Source organism: Procambarus clarkii, chromosome 68 (genome assembly GCF_040958095.1).
Source record: "Procambarus clarkii isolate CNS0578487 chromosome 68, FALCON_Pclarkii_2.0, whole genome shotgun sequence".
Classification (NCBI taxonomy): Eukaryota; Metazoa; Arthropoda; class Malacostraca; order Decapoda; family Cambaridae; genus Procambarus; species Procambarus clarkii.
In genome coordinates this window covers 17,381,914-17,401,891 of record NC_091217.1, presented here as the reverse complement: position 1 = coordinate 17,401,891, position 19,978 = coordinate 17,381,914, and the positions used below count along the sequence as shown (strand labels likewise).

The following is a 19,978-nucleotide window of genomic DNA, read 5'->3' as shown; positions in this document are numbered from 1 at the left end:
TACACACCACAACAGGGATACAATTACGACAGGCAGCAACCCTACAACAATCAGCACTGGTCAGAACAAACATGATATGACCAAGCATCATGGACCTGCCAGAAAAGTCTCCCAGTCAAACTACCCCAAATAGAGTAACCTCATTCATCTTGGCCAACATTCAAGGACTAAAAACAAAGAGTAAAAAAACTAATTACCGTTCATAAATGGCCTCACTGAGTAAAATGCAGTATTGGGAGCTTTCACAGAAACCCATGGAGGAGAGTTCTTGGACAGTGGGATCTGGATACCAGGATATAATTTATATAGGTGTGACAGGTGTGAAGACGAACAGTCTCGAAGACGACGAACAGTCTCGAGGACGACGAACAGTCTCGTGGACGACGAACAGTCTCGTGGACGACGAACAGTCTCGTGGACGACGAACAGTCTCGAGGACGACGAACAGTCTCGAGGACGACGAACAGTCTCGAGGACGACGAACAGTCTCGAGGACGACGAACAGTCTCGAGGACGACGAACAGTCTCGAGGACGACGAACAGTCTCGAGGACGACGAACAGTCTCGAGGACGACGAACAGTCTCGAGGACGACGAACAGTCTCGAGGACGACGAACAGTCTCGAGGACGACGAACAGTCTCGAGGACGACGAACAGTCTCGAGGACGACGAACAGTCTCGTGGACGACGAACAGTCTCGTGGACGACGAACAGTCTCGTGGACGACGAACAGTCTCGTGGACGACGAACAGTCTCGTGGACGACGAACAGTCTCGTGGACGACGAACAGTCTCGTGGACGACGAACAGTCTCGTGGACGACGAACAGTCTCGTGGACGACGAACAGTCTCGTGGACGACGAACAGTCTCGTGGACGACGAACAGTCTCGTGGACGACGAACAGTCTCGTGGACGACGAACAGTCTCGTGGACGACGAACAGTCTCGTGGACGACGAACAGTCTCGTGGACGACGAACAGTCTCGTGGACGACGAACAGTCTCGTGGACGACGAACAGTCTCGTGGACGACGAACAGTCTCGTGGACGACGAACAGTCTCGTGGACGACGAACAGTCTCGAGGACGACGAACAGTCTCGTGGACGACGAACAGTCTCGTGGACGACGAACAGTCTCGTGGACGACGAACAGTCTCGTGGACGACGAACAGTCTCGTGGACGACGAACAGTCTCGTGGACGACGAACAGTCTCGTGGACGACGAACAGTCTCGTGGACGACGAACAGTCTCGTGGACGACGAACAGTCTCGTGGACGACGAACAGTCTCGTGGACGACGAACAGTCTCGTGGACGACGAACAGTCTCGTGGACGACGAACAGTCTCGTGGACGACGAACAGTCTCGTGGACGACGAACAGTCTCGTGGACGACGAACAGTCTCGTGGACGACGAACAGTCTCGTGGACGACGAACAGTCTCGTGGACGACGAACAGTCTCGTGGACGACGAACAGTCTCGTGGACGACGAACAGTCTCGTGGACGACGAACAGTCTCGTGGACGACGAACAGTCTCGTGGACGACGAACAGTCTCGTGGACGACGAACAGTCTCGTGGACGACGAACAGTCTCGTGGACGACGAACAGTCTCGTGGACGACGAACAGTCTCGTGGACGACGAACAGTCTCGTGGACGACGAACAGTCTCGTGGACGACGAACAGTCTCGTGGACGACGAACAGTCTCGTGGACGACGAACAGTCTCGTGGACGACGAACAGTCTCGTGGACGACGAACAGTCTCGTGGACGACGAACAGTCTCGTGGACGACGAACAGTCTCAAGGACTGTAACGAGGCCAACGTTTAACCTCACTTACTGGTTAAATGCTGGTCGTTAATAATTTAATACACACAGAAACCAGAGTTCTACTGTGTAACCTTCAGTTCAACTCCTCAAGACCTAAACGTTTGACCGTTTAGACGTTACGACAAGAGGATACTGTACCCTTCTATAACACTACACTGCACGACGAACGTGTAGCTACACTACACTACCTTCTATGTTACACTGCAAACTGAATCACGCCGCCACCACCACCTGCTAACCCACCGAGTAATTCCCCCACACTGACAGTGAAGCACGATACCGTCAATTAGGTAAAATCCCGCGAAAATGGATCCCCAGTTATTGGAAAAGGGCGGAGGGGATTTACGTTAAGTGGGGAAATTAAATTAAGGTAAAAAGGAGTTATCTTAGGTAACCTCTGAGCACCTCTGCTCTTCAACGGGGGTATTCTGCACATCCTGCCATGCCTTCTGGTCTCATGTGCTAAATAAATGCTTGCAGAGGATGCTTAGTCTCGAGCACGGGGCTTGAACACATTAACAGAAAGTATAAAATACATGTTGGGGGAAAAATTCCTCTAAACACCATGAATTCTAGACAAAATTTATTAAATCAAAGGTTATTAATAAAAAATAAAATAATACTTCCTAAGCTGAATACTTTCCTAACTGAACATCTTCCTGACTGAGGCAATAACTACACAAAAATGCTGTGGACTTTACACCGTAATTTAACCAGAACACAGAACATTTACCTTAAATACCACAGGCAGACCAGTTGGTCAGTCTTGCCCTCTGAGAGATGTTGACCCCAGCATGACCTCAACACACACTAACTAACCTCTCCATACTGACCTCGTGGGGGGCTGACCCCACGAGGTGAGTTTTGCCAAATTAATCTTTGAAAAAGATTATTAACTAAAATGCAGTATTTGTCACTAAATGTGACTTTATTATCCCAAAACAATTGGGAATAATCAAGATAGGAGAGCCAGGCTAATTACAATATTCAGTAGCACTTGTATTTCACTAATTTACATGATTTAAACAAGTTGGGAGGTACTTATTAACCAAGTACGAAATATTTCTTACATATTTCATATTCTTACTGACGTCAAATGCTTCTTTAATAACATACAAGACTTATTCTTTAATCTCAATTGACGTTAATTTTAACATAAGAACTTAATCACGATTGATTATTCCTACTAATTCTGTAATACATTCATAAGTCTCTTAGTTCGATGACTCGACACGGGGGGGGGGTGAGTGGCGCTCCTGTCTCCTACCCTATGAGTTCACAGCCCTGTGGTGGGGGGTGGGGGGGGGGACCCTTCCCTAGCATGTCAGGTCATTACCACTCACTACCAACATTTAATGTTACATCTATGCTCACCTGTACTCGTCTGACCTGGGAGCACATGAGAGGGGGGTGTACTCACCTGTACTCGTCTGACCTGGGAGCACATGAGAGGGGGGTGTACTCACCTGTACTCGTCTGACCTGGAAGCACATGGGAGGGGGGTGTACTCACCTGTACTCGTCTGACCTGGGAGCACATGGGAGGGATGGTGTACTCACCTGTACTCGTCTGACCTGGGAGCACATGGGAGGGTGTACTCACCTGTAGTTGTCTGACCTGGGAGCACATGGGAGGGGGTGTACTCACCTGTAGTTGTCTGACCTGGGAGCACATGGGAGGGGGGTGTACTCACCTGTAGTTGTCTGACCTGGGAGCACATGGGAGGGGGTGTACTCACCTGTAGTTGTCTGACCTGGGAGCACATGGGAGGGGGGTGTACTCACCTGTAGTTGTCTGACCTGGGAGCACATGGGAGGGTGTACTCACCTGTAGTTGTCTGACCTGTGAGCACATGGGAGGGGGGTGTACTCACCTGTAGTTGTCTGACCTGGGAGCACCTGGGAGGGGTGGGTGTACTCACCTGTAGTTGTCTCGCTGGAGCTCGTAGGTCTCGCCCAGGAGAGGGTTGAAGGGCTTGCCAACACGCTCCCAGTTGGAGGCCAGACCGCTCACGGCGAAGGCCGTCACGTACTGTGGAGAGGACGCCCATGTTAGTGGTTAAGTGGGGGGGGGGGGGAGGGGGGGAAGAGTGATTGGGAAGTAGGGGGTGGAGTGGTGGTGGTGAGTACTCACCTAATTGTGTTTGCGGAGGTTGAGCTTCGGCTCTTTGGTCCCGCCTCTCAACTGTCAATCAACTGGTGTACAGATTCCTGAGCCTACTGGACTCTACGGTGTGTGTGTGCGTTCTACAGATTTTCAGTCCCCGACAAAACTAATTATAGACCAGGGGACCCACTGAAAAAGATGTATCAAAGCCCCTCGTTCTGGCTAGATGTGTAATTCCTCCAGTCTTACCACTGGAGATCTGACAGCGGCCGCACTTGTCAAGCTCTGAAGACCTATATTTTCAAGGTTCTGAACCCTACCTGTCTGTCCCAGACTCAAAGTGATAAGGGCATGTAAGCCTACCTGCATTCTGACGACGGGGTCCTGGGCCTGGTCAGCCTTCTCCAGGAGCCAGGCATACTCCATGTACTCTGCCATACGCTGCAGGAAGGATAGGGGCTCGTTGAACACCACCGGCATGGTGATCTTGGAGAGCTCTTTCCCAATACACTGCTTCAGCACCGACCATAGCGAGAAGTCGTTGCGCTGGAACTGTTCAGCAGGCAGGCTGGTCCTGAAAGGGCAAGAGATAATACACTTAAGTGATGGAATAACTGCTGCTGATATCGGGAGAGGTGTTAGGTGAAGCGGCTGTGATATGGTCGAGACGGAGATGCAGGCTGAAGATCTGAGAGGAGATAAGGACGGGTGTGGGAGATGGACAGGTGATAGAAGCTCTTAACTGACGATAAGTCTCTCTGAAAGCAGGTGATGCCAGAGGAGATTTGCTGCGAATGACAGCGTAAGAATGGTTTATAAATCTCTCGCCTGCCTCGTGTGTGTGTGTGTGTGTGTGTGTGTATTCACCTAGTTGTGTTTGTAGGGGTTGAGCTTTGCTCTTTCGGCCCGCCTCTCAACTGTCAATACACAATGTCAATACAGGCCCCAGATGAGATACTAACTACTATTTTTTCCAACACCACACACACACACACAGGCACGCTCCGGGGACCCCCAGGCACGCTCCGGGGACCCCGGGGCACGCTCCGGGGACCCCGGGACACGCTCCGGGGACCTTGAAACAGATCAAGGAGAGCGCCACAGGAGGCAATACCGGCAACCAAGGAGCCAATTTACATTCCCAGGAAACAATACCACCACCGTCGCGACCCGGCTCTGAAGGTGCTGGGAATCCCTGCCACTCAGGACCTGATCCCAGGACCTGAATATAGAATTCTCAGTCTCCATTACGTCCTCCAAGCAAAGAATCTCCCATGTCAACAACTGGCTTTAAGCAGTAGTGTCGGTCTGTGTGTACCAGACTGTTAATCCCTCGTATCCCTGGCATGCTGGGACCATCAGGAAGCTACGGCCCTGACTGGCACGGTCACTGAGTGTGGTCATTCAGAACACCATTCAAGAGATTCAACCGTAGAACTGAGACGGACACGCGCGTCTAGTTATACCTCAGGCTAGCCCACACCTGCCAGCCAAGGTTCGAAGCCAGAGTGCAGGCCCCAGATGAAGCCAGAGTGCAGGCCCCAGATGAAGCCAGAGTGCAGGCCCCAGATGAAGCCAGAGTGCAGGCCCCAGATGAAGCCAGAGTGCAGGCCCCAGATGAAGCCAGAGTGCAGGCCCCAGATGAAGCCAGAGTGCAGGCCCCAGATGAAGCCAGAGTGCAGGCCCCAGATGAAGCCAGAGTGCAGGCCCCAGATGAAGCCAGAGTGCAGGCCCCAGATGAAGCCAGAGTGCAGGCCCCAGATGAAGCCAGAGTGCAGGCCCCAGATGAAGCCAGAGTGCAGGCCCCAGATGAAGCCAGAGTGCAGGCCCCAGATGAAGCCAGAGTGCAGGCCCCAGATGAAGCCAGAGTGCAGGCCCCAGATGAAGCCAGAGTGCAGGCCCCAGATGAAGCCAGAGTGCAGGCCCCAGATGAAGCCAGAGTGCAGGCCCCAGATGAAGCCAGAGTGCAGGCCCCAGATGAAGCCAGAGTGCAGGCCCCAGATGAAGCCAGAGTGCAGGCCCCAGATGAAGCCAGAGTGCAGGCCCCAGATGAAGCCAGAGTGCAGGCCCCAGATGAAGCCAGAGTGCAGGCCCCAGATGAAGCCAGAGTGCAGGCCCCAGATGAAGCCAGAGTGCAGGCCCCAGATGAAGCCAGAGTGCAGGCCCCAGATGAAGCCAGAGTGCAGGCCCCAGATGAAGCCAGAGTAGCAGGCCCCAGATGAAGCCAGAGTGCAGGCCCCAGATGAAGCCAGAGTGCAGGCCCCAGATGAAGCCAGAGTACAGGCCCCAGATGAAGCCAGAGTACAGGCCCCAGATGAAGCCAGAGTGCAGGCCCCAGATGAAGCCAGAGTGCAGGCCCCAGATGAAGCCAGAGTGCAGGCCCCAGATGAAGCCAGAGTGCAGGCCCCAGATGAAGCCAGAGTGCAGGCGCCGTACTGTGTCTGGTGTGTGGAGACTTGTGGGCACTTGACCAACCACCGGTAAACACGTTTGTCTGACTGTACCGCTCCGTAATTATACGTATAGCGGTTCACCAAGCTGTTTGTTCCACCCGGCTGTGAATGAGCGATGAATTGATTAAGGGGAGCCAGGGACCAAGCTCCAGAGAGGAGAGGTGGCGAGGGGCACCAGGCTCAGGCGGTGGCCACACTTGCCATTCAGGTCCCCCCTCACCACACACTACGATGAAGCTTTAACTACAACCCCCTCCCTTCCCTTCCCTTCCATGACCCATCCCACCCCTAACCTTACCCCACACCACCTCCCCTCCTCACCCAGCAATAACCAACGCTGAACAACGAGGCGTTGTTTACCATACTAGATTAAAAAGAAAGCAATATGGAAGCTTTACAAATTGACTAAAAATTGGCACGATGTAAACCCAGTATATGAACTCTCAGGTGCTCTTCCGGCTAATACTTAGTCTTCAGTGAAGGGCGAGAAGTTATGTACATAGTAAAGTTGAATTAGCAGCCAGCTGGGCCACTCTCCCTGATTGCACAATGCAACATTTCAATTACTTGCAATTAAAGTTGGTTTACAGCATGTGGGAGCCGCTGCGTGTTACCTTGGCTGTATAGTGTTGAGACCGGTGGACAGGTGGCCCAGTACCTTCAGGAGCCGTGGACAGGTGGCCAAGTACCTTCAGGAGCGGTGGACAGGTGGCCCAGTACCAGGGGGAGTAGTGTGCCTGGGGGACAGGGGTGAGCAAGATGCCTGGGGGAGAGGGGGAAGCAGGGCGCCTGGGGGGAGAGGGGAAGCAGGGCGCCTGGGGGGAGAGGAGGGAGCAAGATGCCTGGGGAAGAGGGGGGAGCAGGGCACCTGGGGGAAAGGGGGGGCGAGTAGTGTGCCTGGGGGAGAGGGGGAAAGCAAGATGCCTGGGGGAGAGGGGGGAGAGGGGAAAATATTACATATTTATATTTCCTATTCTTCTCCCTTTTTCTTACATTTTACCTTCCTTTATTTTAAATGATTATTCAGCTCTTTCCCTTCTCTTTTGCTCTTTCCCGTCTCTCTCTCTCGTTCTTTCCCTTCCCTTCCCTCTCGTTCTTTTCCTTTCCTTCCCTCTCGTTCTCTCTCTCTCCTTTCCCTCTCTCTCTCTCTCTCTCTCTCTCGTCTTTCTCTTCTCTGTGTCTCTCATCCTTCCCTCCTATTTCGTTCTTTCCCATCTCACTCGTTCATTCCCTTCATTCTTGTTCTTTCCTTTTTCTTTCTGTTACTTCCTCCAAACCTTGCATCTCACTTTCTTGCCTCATTTATTTGTCTCTTCCCCACACTATTACTCTCCTTGATAATGGTCCAGGATGGAACAAAACGTCGTTCCTTCATTTTCTCATGTGTGGTTTTGTCATCTTTTCTTTGTCTGGAGTTGCTCTCGTCAACACTTTTTCCTCCTTGAAAGCCTTCTTAGCTCTGTGTGTGGAGAAGGCGTCGGCGTCCTTCATTACTGCCAACTGAATGCCTTTCCACTACAAAAATTCCCCGCGCCTCAGGATTTCCTCCCCCACGCAAAACTCTCATTGCTTAAATAATAACTGTCCAACAAACATATTTTCAAGCAAAACCTTCGAAATGCTACATTATTTTAATAGTGCGTCACATTTAAACTTTATTCATTTAAATTGTTTTACACGATTATAGGAAAACGGTGGCAAGCTGAACTTTTTTTTTGTATGCTCCTTCAAATTTTTGTGGAACTCCATTTTGCACAGGACCCTGGATAGGAATCCCTGCACTGATGTGTGCAAGATGGTTATCCTGCTCTTCAGACGTTGCTCCATTCACACGTGGACAGTAACATCTGTGACTAATGACTTCATTCAAGGTGCAGTCTCGAAAATCAGGAGCATCAGCCATATAATCTATGTTAAAGCGTCCTTGTCCATGCTTGTTTGCCAAACACTTAAAAGTAAAACAAATCTTTACATAACATCGGAGACATTGCAGCTTCAACTTCGCTTGTAGAGATATTGGGTACACGTGCTCTCAATGCTTACAGTAACGTTTGAGATCAGGGAAAGCTCCAGGGACAAGCTGCAGCTATGAACAGATCCCCGATTCGCTACAAACTCAAACAAAAGTGAGAGGATAACATCCGAGCACCGCCTGATGCATCCAGGCAGCCTGCTGGGTCCAGGCTCCCAACCTTACCACCAGGGGTATTATCGGCGTCCTTCGCTGGTGCGGCGGGTATATACATCGTCTGGCTCCCACATCACATCCAGAAGGGCAGCTTCTCACTCGACTTTTTATTTTATTTATAAAATACAAACAAATCACAAATATAAGCATAAAAGAAGAGAGACTGGAGCACCACACAACATTTACAACAGGAAAAGCCAGGGCAACTGAAATACATATACAGAAACAACACTAAATAAACATAACTCAACAGAAACACTAACCCCAACACGTCGGAACGAGCTTAGGAAGACGCATATTTATCCGGAAACAGATGCTGAGGATACTTGAAACAAAACTGTTCTGACACATCCCGCTCCTCCAGAAGTGGACAGCCCACTAGACGGTAACCAGGGAGAAGGGGACATACAAAATCCGGAATGACGAAGGTCTGGACGAGGACCCTCGGCATGGGGTCCAGCAGCACGGAGTCCTTCCAGACGGCATCCTTCTTCAGCATTAGAATTAGATCATGGCTCGCACCATCGCTGACAGCAGGGGCAACAACCCCCTATTGTGGCGAACCTGGACACAGGGGTACGTGGGAGGGGCACAGGAGCAGGCACAGAGACCCCCACACCAGCCACTAACCCCGGGACAGAGGCACTTGCCACCATCACGCCCGTAACATGAACAGGCACCGCAAGAGTCACAGTCCTACCACCACCACACATCTGGAACGCTTCGACAGCGGGCACGTGTCGTTAGAACTGTCGACCTCCACCAGCGGCGCCGCAGCAGGCCCATCGGGCGGCCACTGCACGCATCACACAGTCATGTAACACTGCAGCCGCCTCTACCGCCAAGAAAGGATCGTTATCGGGAAGGTGAAGGCGAGTGAAAAAATCTAAGGGACAAGATTCAAAAAGGGACTTACGAGTAAGGAAAGAAGAAGGAAGATGAGAACTGGATCTAACAGTCGAAAAGAACCCCGTTCGGTCGCGACCGACACTGGATTCACCACAACAGAACCACGGAGATGAAAGATTGGCGAAACATCTGAGAAAAACTTACCTGCTATTTTGTGGATTTTCTTCTGGATCATAAGCGGAAGAGTGTCAGATGTAATGGTGAAAACGAAAGATATCCATACTTAGCTGTACGGATGGCCCTACGGGCCACCGCACTCGCCTTCCAAAACAAAATAAAAGAATCTTTCGTCCGTTGGCGGCGGTGTTACTTCCAGGCTGCACGCTTACAGCGGACAGCCCGAACACAGTCTGCATTCCACCAGGGAATGCACTTCAGCACACCCCAGGAGGTAGAGCGAGGAACAGAGCAGAGGGCTGCATAAAAAGTCATGAAAGAGGAAAGCTTGGGGAAGAGGCAGATCAGAGAGGTCAGAAAGAGTAGCGCATATGGTGAAGAGGTTCCAGTCTTGGCAAACTGCCTCCTAGGGAAGGAGAGGGGAGAGGAAAAAGAGAAGGTGACAGAGATGGGGAAATGGTAACTTATGTAGATTATCAAGAACCCGCCAGGTGAAGTCCAAATAAAGATAAGACGAGCAGAGAGAGAAAGATCAAGACAGAAGATGGTGCAAGTGCGGGAGTCAACATGAGTGGGCTCACTAGAATTCAGAAGAAACAGAGAAGAAGAGGGGACAAATGGTTCAAGAAGGTGGCCCTGGGTGTTCGTAAGAACATCTCCTCAGAGGGTATGCCGACAGTTAAAATCACCCAACAGGAGCACAGGCTCTAGTAAGGAGTCCAACAGATGTTTAAGATCAGGAAGAGAAAGCGGGACATTTGGGGGGAAGATAAATAGAACAGACTGTATACCATTTAGTCACAAAGATACGGGCTGCAGAACACTGAATGGGTGACTGAAAAGTAGGGGATGAAGGGAATATCATGACGGAACAAGAGAGCAGTAGTTATGGGCCCTAACAAAAGCTGGAGGGGTAAGAGAGAAAGGAATAACCTCGGAAGCGACCAGTACGAGCCCCTTGCATCGGCTCCTGAAGACAAACACAAAGCGATAAAAACTGCGCGATCAGAAGTTAAAGTTCATGTAAGTTGGCATAAAAACCACGAATATTCCATTGAACACAGGCAAACAAGAGAGACCAGAAACAGAGATAACAAGGGAGAAACAAAGGCAAAGAAGAACACAATAGACTAAGGAAGATCAGGACCAGGATAAGTGTAATCAGGGTGACGGGGCATTGGCAACGCTAGCAAAGTTAAAGGAGGCAAGGGGGCAGGAGGACGGACCAGAGGCGGACTGACAGAGTCCGGAGCGGAAGAAGGCATAGGAGAGGGGTGGTCAAGGAAATCGGGGCCAGGAAGGACAGTAACAAGAGAGGGCACCGGATCAAAGGCAGCATCCAAGAGAGGATCAAGGACCAAGGAAACCTCCATAGCAGGTACAGGTGACTGCCACTAAAATGGGAGGGGAAGCAGAGATAGTGTAGGAGTCGGAAGGTGAGGAATACATCGAAGCCTTCTTACCTCCTGGGGAAGAAAAAGGAGAGGAGCCAGACTTACGTTTCTGACGTAGAGACAGGCATACCATCAGTAATGTACTGGTCGACCACTTCGACAGTTTCAACAGGAGAAGGAGAACGAAAACGGTCAACATGAAGAACGACTGGAGGAGGACGGACAATGGCCCGGACAGACAGATGGTGAAGAGGGCCAAGAGACAGAAGGGAGGGCTGAGGAGTGGGGCGAGAAGGGAAAGAGGGCATAGAAGGCAAGACCGAAAAGGAAGGAAACGCCAGACGGAGAACCAAGAGGAACACCCTCTGGCCCAGAACGCAAAAGAGCAGACGAGGTGGTGGGTGGGTGGTGGTGATGTCGGGGTTCAAGTGTAATGGACTTTTGTACAGACCTAGCATCTCTCCTTCACCCTTTCCCTTCTTTTCCCCTTCTTCATCTCTCACCCTCTCCTTTGTCGTGCCTCGTCCCCCACCTGCCACCGTCCCCCACCTGCCTAGGAAACTAGACGAGGTAATCATCATTTAAAATCATCCTGGTAAATAGTGTTGTGGCTGCTTTCCTCGAGGCGGTTTGTCGGTCTTATTCGCCTGGTACCCCGTATATGGAAAGCTGGACATTCCATATTGAAACATTCTTTCCTATCTAAGGAGTTCTTGCAAAGTTCTGGGTGAAAACATTCACAGCTTTCGGTGCATTTACCTGTACTAAAGAGGATTCTGCACTTTCTACAGTGATCGAACTTACATATTCCATTTGTTCTTCCAGATGTTCCATGCTTACAGGTACCCCATTTGTAATAACGACAGGTTTCGGGCTCTTGTTTTGTTTGTTTCCTTTTGCCAGAGACCGCACTCTGCAGTGGGGCTGCCACGGACACAGCACTCTGCAATGGGGCTGCCACGGACACAGCACTCTGCAGTGGGGCTGCCACGGACACAGCACTCTGCAATGGGGCTGCCACGGACACAGCACTCTGCAGTGGGGCTGCCACGGACACAGCACTCTGCAATGGGGCTGCCACGGACACAGCACTCTGCAGTGGGGCTGCCACGGACACAGCACTCTGCAATGGGGCTGCCACGGACACAGCACTCTGCAGTGGGGCTGCCACGGACACAGCACTCTGCAGTGGGGCTGCCACGGACACAGCACTCTGCAGTGGGGCTGCCACGGACACAGCACTCTGCAGTGGGGCTGCCACGGACACAGCACTCTGCAATGGGGCTGCCACGGACACAGCACTCTGCAGTGGGGCTGCCACGGACACAGCACTCTGCAGTGGGGCTGCCACGGACACAGCACTCTGCAGTGGGGCTGCCACGGACACAGCACTCTGCAGTGGGGCTGCCACGGACACAGCACTCTGCAGTGGGGCTGCCACGGACACAGCACTCTGCAGTGGGGCTGCCCCGGACACTGCTAATATCGCCACCAGTACCCTCACCAGTATCATCACAAATACCCCCCACCACCACAATACATCACTATACCGCTACCACCACTATTATTATACTACTCATCATCTAGTGCCCCCACCCCAGCAGCACCACGGGTAACTTCACCCACCATTACCATAACCTTGCCAGCTAAAGTCGGCACTCTTTCTCCTGGGGATTATGTTTATGACACCCCCGACCACCACCACCACAACCACAGACGGCCACCACCACCATCACCACAGACGACCACCACCACCACAGACGACCACCACCACCACAGACGGCCACCACCACCATCACCACAGACGACCACCACCACCACAGACGGCCACCATCACCACAGACGACCACCACCACCACAGATGGCCACCACCACAGACGACGACCACCACCACCGGGAGGGAGCCGGTCGGGCCGAGCGGAAAGCACGCTGGACTTGTGATCCCGTGGTCCCGGGTTCGATCCCGGGCGCCGGCGAGAAACAATGGGCAGAGTTTCTTTCACCCTATGCCCCTGTTACCTAGCAGCAAACAGGATACCTGGGTGTTAGTCAGCTGTCACGGGCTGCTTCCTGGGGGTGGAGGCCTGGTCGAGGACCGGGCCGCGGGGACACTAAAGCCCATAAATCATCTCAAGATAACCTCAAGAAAACCACCACAGACGACCGGGTTGGACGACCACCACCACAACCGACCACTTCCACACATGAGGACAACGACCACTATAGACAACCACCTCCACAGACTACTACACATTTGTTATTAATTACAATATAAAAAAATGAATAGCTGGTTCATACAGAATGAAGTTAATTAGGGTTCAACAGAGGTCCCAAACTCTGAACGTTCTCGGAACAACCTTGGAACTGTGTGACGTGTATTTGACCCTTGAGGTTGCTTAAGACTGGTTTAAGAGCCTAAACTTGCTTACGTGTACCTTCGGCTGTCCTGTTGAGTCACCCTTGTCCCCTGAGGTGTTGGTCTGGGGGGGGGGGCACCTGAGGTGTTGGTCTGGGGGGGCACCTGAGGTGTTGGTCTGGGGGGGGCACCTGAGGTGTTGGTCTGGGGGGGGCACCTGAGGTGTTGGTCTGGGGGGGGGCACCTGAGGTGTTGGTCTGGGGGGGGCACCTGAGGTGTTGGTCTGGGGGGGGCACCTGAGGTGTTGGTCTGGGGGGGGGCACCTGAGGTGTTGGTCTGGGGGGGGCACCTGAGGTGTTGGTCTGGGGGGGGGCACCTGAGGTGTTGGTCTGGGGGGGGCACCTGAGGTGTTGGTCTGGGGGGGGCACCTGAGGTGTTGGTCTGGGGGGGGCACCTGAGGTGTTGGTCTGGGGGGGGGCACCTGAGGTGTTGGTCTGGGGGGGGCACCTGAGGTGTTGGTCTGGGGGGGGCACCTGAGGTGTTGGTCTGGGGGGGGCACCTGAGGTGTTGGTCTGGGGGGGGCACCTGAGGTGTTGGTCTGGGGGGGGCACCTGAGGTGTTGGTCTGGGGGGGGCACCTGAGGTGTTGGTCTGGGGGGGGCACCTGAGGTGTTGGTCTGGGGGGGCACCTGAGGTGTTGGTCTGGGGGGGGCACCTGAGGTGTTGGTCTGGGGGGGCACCTGAGGTGTTGGTCTGGGGGGGACACCTGAGGTGTTGGTCTGGGGGGGCACCTGAGGTGTTGATCTGGGGGGGCACCTGAGGTGTTGGTCTGGGGGGGCACCTGAGGTGTTGGTCTGGGGGGGCACCTGAGGTGTTGGTCTGGGGGGGCACCTGAGGTGTTGGTCTGGGGGGCACCTGAGGTGTTGGTCTGGGGGGGCACCTGAGGTGTTGGTCTGGGGGGGCACCTGAGGTGTTGGTCTGGGGGGGCACCTGAGGTGTTGGTCTGGGGGGGCACCTGAGGTGTTGGTCTGGGGGGCACCTGAGGTGTTGGTCTGGGGGGCACCTGAGGTGTTGGTCTGGGGGGCACCTGAGGTGTTGGTCTGGGGGGGCACCTGAGGTGTTGGTCTGGGGGGCACCTGAGGTGTTGGTCTGGGGGGGCTCCTGAGGTGTTGGTCTGGGGGGGCACCTGAGGTGTTGGTCTGGGGGGGCACCTGAGGTGTTGGTCTGGGGGGGCACCTGAGGTGTTGGTCTGGGGGGGCACCTGAGGTGTTGGTCTGGGGGGGCACCTGAGGTGTTGGTCTGGGGGGGGCACCTGAGGTGTTGGTCTGGGGGGGCACCTGAGGTGTTGGTCTGGGGGGGCACCTGAGGTGTTGGTCTGGGGGGGCACCTGAGGTGTTGGTCTGGGGGCAACTTTCTTCCGTTTCTTAACCCATTCTTAATCTCAATCTCTCACCAGGACCAGAATCACTTCAGTGTGTCACACTCTCGTATAAGCTCCCTTATCTCCTCCTACAGCGTTATCTAACTACCAGTTGTCTATTTCCACAATCCCGCTCCACATTCTTGCTCTCGATGCCTTCAAATCTCCCCCTTCACAGACCCGTGAACTCTTACTCCTCACTTTTACAATTCCTAACATCACTCTTAACCTTTAACACTCTTTCTCCTTGTCCTCATTTTTCTTTATAACCATATCATTCCGTATCTCTAATTCCTTCTCCCTCCTTTCGTCTCACACACTATTTTAACCTTCCTCTTTCTACTATTTTCAAATATATGTCTAATTCTCTCTTCACTTTAATATAATTCAATAATTTTCAATATGTCTCTCTTCCGTCTATTTCAAATCTGTCAATCTGTCTCAAGTCACCTCCGAGACTCCGTCCGCTTGTACTCTTCTGTAACTACACAAACACACTAACTATGCACGGAGGTAAACACAAATATCTGAAACAATCCAAGCTAATGCCAACAATCTTGCAACAAAAAGTTTAAATATAAAAATTGTTTAAAGAAAAAAAATATCTTTTGTGAAATTTAATTCAAACCAACTTTCAGAGCGGCTGGTGGGAGAGTTCCCAGCGGGCTTGACGCCTCCCCAAACGTTTCCGGACGAGGACATTATTATGTAACATTTCATAATGCTTTAGTATAAAATATATTTCAATAAGCAAGTTTATTGAAGTTATTTATATTTCTGTATAATGCGAATGCTGCTATACATTTATATATTTACATATTGAATAAAATAAAGTAAGGGTGGTAGAGAAACATAAAATATTCAAGTGCTAAGGAACAATCAGTAAGGCCTTCTCTGAATACTCTTTATTACATCTATACAATAAGAGAATGTCTGTCTGTCTCTCCCCATGCACTCTGTTCCTAGTCCAGGAGTTCTTCCTCCAATGTTTCTTTTCATATAAAATAAATATAAATATTTATATCGGAAAACTCTTGACTTCAGAAGGATTCGAACCGTGTTAGCAAGGGCCTCCACGCCCCTTGCCGTGTCCAGTACTATAACCACTCTGCCAAAAGATTGTCAAAATGTATTGAAAAATCGTCTGACTTTCAACTCCAATACCCAACAACTATCGTGCCCATTTTGGCCACATATCTTCACTACAAATCACTACTATTCGCTTTTTGCACAATGTACTCTAGACATGGTCTGTTTCAAAACACATCTTCACTGAGTACCTACTGGAGAGTGCGGGTTCTTAACCTTTTTACGATTTCAACCCCTCATCAGAGTACCCAGGATGTGGACCTCCCTGGGACGATGAGAGAGACAGAGAGCGCCAAGCCATTACAGCAATATAGCACTGGGAAAGGGTTAGGATAAGAATTTGTGATTGGACGGAGGGAAGGAATGGTACCCAGCTACTTGGACAATCGGGGATTGAACGCCGACCTGCATGAAGCGAGACCGTCGCTCTACCATCCAGTCCAAGTGGTTAGACGATGAACTATGTAATATTACAATAAACGAAATGACAAAAAAAATCCATTATTAATAAAATAAATGTTAAAATGTTTAATGGAAAAAACTTAATAGATTAAATCTACAGTTATGGTTCATGTAAGCATACTAATGGTAGGGCTCGAGCAGCGTACACTGTAACTAGGAATTTTAGAGCGAGCCAGAATTGAGAACTATGTCTCCTTAACGCAAGCACAGCTAACTGCTAATCAAGTGGAACCGAGATACATAAAAGAGAGTAGTGATCTGCACTGATTTGAAAAGCCGCAAGACAAAGCCTTAAGAAAATACAGACTGAAAATCAGGGACAGTCGCTGAAATCAAGAGCTGTGAAAATACTAATCAATCAGGGAAAGGTAATCAAGTTTCTGTGGCTCCCTTCCCACGTTGGAATCTGTGGAAATAAAGGAGCAGATGTGCTGGCTGCTGAGGGCGCTAAAGGAGAGCATTTTGAATACTTCATCCCCAAGACTTCCACAAGTTGAAGGTATCATCAGGCTACAACACCGTAACAAAGTAATGAAGGATAGATGAATCAATCAGTTAATTTGTATGTCGGTACAATGTAGTTGAAGTTGGCAACACCAATCATTATGGAAGAAACGGATATGGCCGCGGGAGAGAATCTTTAAGAGAGAGAATTTGTCTTTGATACAAACACCCATGGGAATATGGGATGGACACAACAGGAGAGCTCTGGAGCTACAGAACGTGTGGTGAGTGACGGACACCGCCTTGACCACTACCTGAGAGACTGTGCCCATCGTAAAGACTTTAGACATTGGAGTAGAATAACATATCCTGCACGGTTTGAGTTGGAAAATAACTTTTTGTCAAATATAATGTTCTTAAGTGATTTCCACCGATTTACACCCGTAAAATAACGTAAGTTTAGGAGTTGGTAAACTTCCTCGTCAGTTGTACACTGTAGCTCTCACTCAAACACTTTACCAAGAACTATATTCTTTCTTCCCAGGAGGCACCGACGGACGTCTGTTCCTGACGACTGTAGTAACTCAAGTGCCGGCTTACGACCTCCATCTGCATCACGACATGTTACAAAATGATGACATCTCATTCCATCTATCTTTTATAAGATGCTCGTCCTCTGCTTGTCTTTAATAATAATTCACTGATGTTTGATAAATTAACTTCCTTCCCCCGACTCCTAAATCCAGTGAGGTGGAAAGAATAACTCTCACAAGGCACCTGCCTCACTAGGCTACCTGGGGGTTCATAACACTCCTCGTGCACAACATTTCTACATGGATCCTGTAACCCTTGACAGGACCATAACTTCATACTAATAACGAGAACTATCTACTGACGTCAAGTAGGCCAATTGAGGTCTATCGCCTGTGAGGGGGGGGAGGGGTTACGCAACTTTACTTAATTTGCATACGTTTTCCTAAGTGATAGTAAAACAGCCATTGGACTGAGAAGCCTAGTACAACAAAGAACACTAACAAGGTTGTAATAACATCACCAAGCAACCCGTCCTCACACTCTAGGGACATACATACATACATACTAAGTTTTATAAAGAAAACGTTGAATATATCGATATAACTGGACTAACTCAGATGAGTCAGAGAGACGTTAGAAAGTTTTCTTTTAGCATGAGAGTAGTGGGGGAAATGTGATGAACTGAAGGAGCAGGTTGTGGAAGCAATGATTATTCGTAGCTTTAAAACTAGGTATGATAGAGGAGGAGGACAGGAGTCATTGCTCTAAACAGCCGCAGGCTAGAAAGGAGGGATCATAGAGCCAACACACACACACACACACACACACACACACACACACACACACACACACACACACACACACACACACACACACACACACACACATTTAGGGGCCTCGTAGCCTGGTGGATAGCGCGCAGGACTCGTAAATCTGTGGCGCGGGTTCGATTCCCGCACGAGGCAGAAACAAATGGGCAAAGTTTCTTTCACCCTAAGTGCCCCTGTTACCTAGCAGTAAATAGGTACCTGGGAGTTAGTCAGCTGTAACGGGCTGCTTCCTGGGGTGTGTGTGTGGTGTGGAAAAAAAAAAAAAAAAGTAGTTAGTAAACAGTTGATTGACAGTTGAGAGGCGGGCCGAAAGAGCAAAGCTCAACCCCCGCAAAAACACAACTAGTAAACACAACTAGTAAACACACACACACACGCACGCACGCACACGCACACACACGCAATTCGTTAAAAGCAAGCTGCATGTAAAAGATAAAATACAGAGATTGAAAATGTGAACAGGACTACTGAGATGAAAAAGAATTGTGTGGAACGCTAAATGAAAAGTTCCAAAAAGTGTGTTTGTACAAAATGAGGATTTCAGAGCCGGATCAAATACCAATTCCACAGCACGCCATACAATACATGGAGGTATCTCAAGATGACGTGGAAAAATTACTCATGGGGCTAGGAACAAATAAAGGGGTTGGACCTGATGGAGTTTCACCTTGGGTGCTGCGAGAATGTGCAACTGAGCTGAGCATTCCACTCCAATTAATATTCCACACATGCTCGTGCACAGGAATCTTAACAGATATAAGGGAAAAAGGCAAACATCGTACCATCTATAAAAATGGTAGTCGAGAGGAACCTCTAAATTATCGACTCGTCATTAACAAACATGATAATCAAAACACTAGAACAAATAATTAAAACCAAATGGGTTTAACACCTAGAGAGTACTGACATAATAACGTACAGACAGCATGGTTTTCGAACAGGAAGATCCTGTGTAACAAATCTACTTAGCATATATGATAGAGCCACAGAGATACTACAGGAAAGAGGTGGTGGAAAATAGACCACACTCAACTTACACATTATGTGGAAAGGAATTACAGAACTCTAATAAAGAAGGAGACCTGGGGGTGGTTTAAGATAGTAAACTGTCGCCAGAGGAACACAAAGAACATTGTGAGAGGAACGAATGTGTTGCTTTCCAACTTCAGACTTACTTTTAATTATATGGATGGTGAAATACTAAAGAAACTGTTCATGACTTTTGTGAGACCAAAACTGGAATATGCAGCTGTTGTGTGGTGCCCAAATCTCAAGAAGCACATAAAGAAACTGGAAAAGCTGCACGGCATGCTACAAAATGGCTTCCGGAACTGAAAAACAAGAGTTACAAGGAGAGACTAGAGGCGTTAAACAGGCCAAAACTAGAAGGAAGAGATGATATGATCACCACTTACAGCATACTAATAGGAATAGACCACATTGAAAAAGAGAAATTCGTGAAACCAACAACTCACGGACAAGAGGACACAGATTTAAGCTAAGAAAATAAAGGTGCAGAAAAAATTTGAAAATTTTCTTTTGCAAACAGAGTGGTAGAAGGTTGGAACAAGCTAAGTGAGAAGTTGGTGGAGGCCAAAACCGTCAGTAGTTTCAAAACGTTATATGACAAAGAGTGTTGGGAAGACGGGACACCACGAGCGTAGCTCTCACCATGTAACTACACTTAGGTAATTACACAGGCACACACACAGCGAACAGCCAGTTTTAGGAACTTTGGGTGCTGAAAGAGATAGTGCTGGTCACCATGCAAGGCCGAGTGTTGGACTTAAGCCTGGCTGTCGTGTCATGGCTGTCGTGTCATGGCTGTCGTGTCACTGGCCCACACAGA

General features: G+C 50.1%; 1 protein-coding gene across 3 annotated transcripts in view; it reads right to left on the bottom strand.

The window, feature by feature from the left end:
• The window catches only part of LOC123774824 (oxysterol-binding protein-related protein 1), a 229,664-nt gene that overhangs the window by 60,069 nt on the left and 149,617 nt on the right, over nucleotides 1-19,978 (bottom strand). For all 3 annotated transcript variants that reach the window (XM_045769486.2, XM_069310883.1, XM_069310884.1), the window contains 2 exons: nucleotides 4,298-4,508; nucleotides 3,750-3,859 (listed from right to left, as the gene is read on the bottom strand). In XM_045769486.2, coding sequence (XP_045625442.1) covers nucleotides 3,750-3,859; nucleotides 4,298-4,508 — 321 coding nt within the window. The remainder of the gene's footprint in view (nucleotides 1-3,749; nucleotides 3,860-4,297; nucleotides 4,509-19,978) is intronic.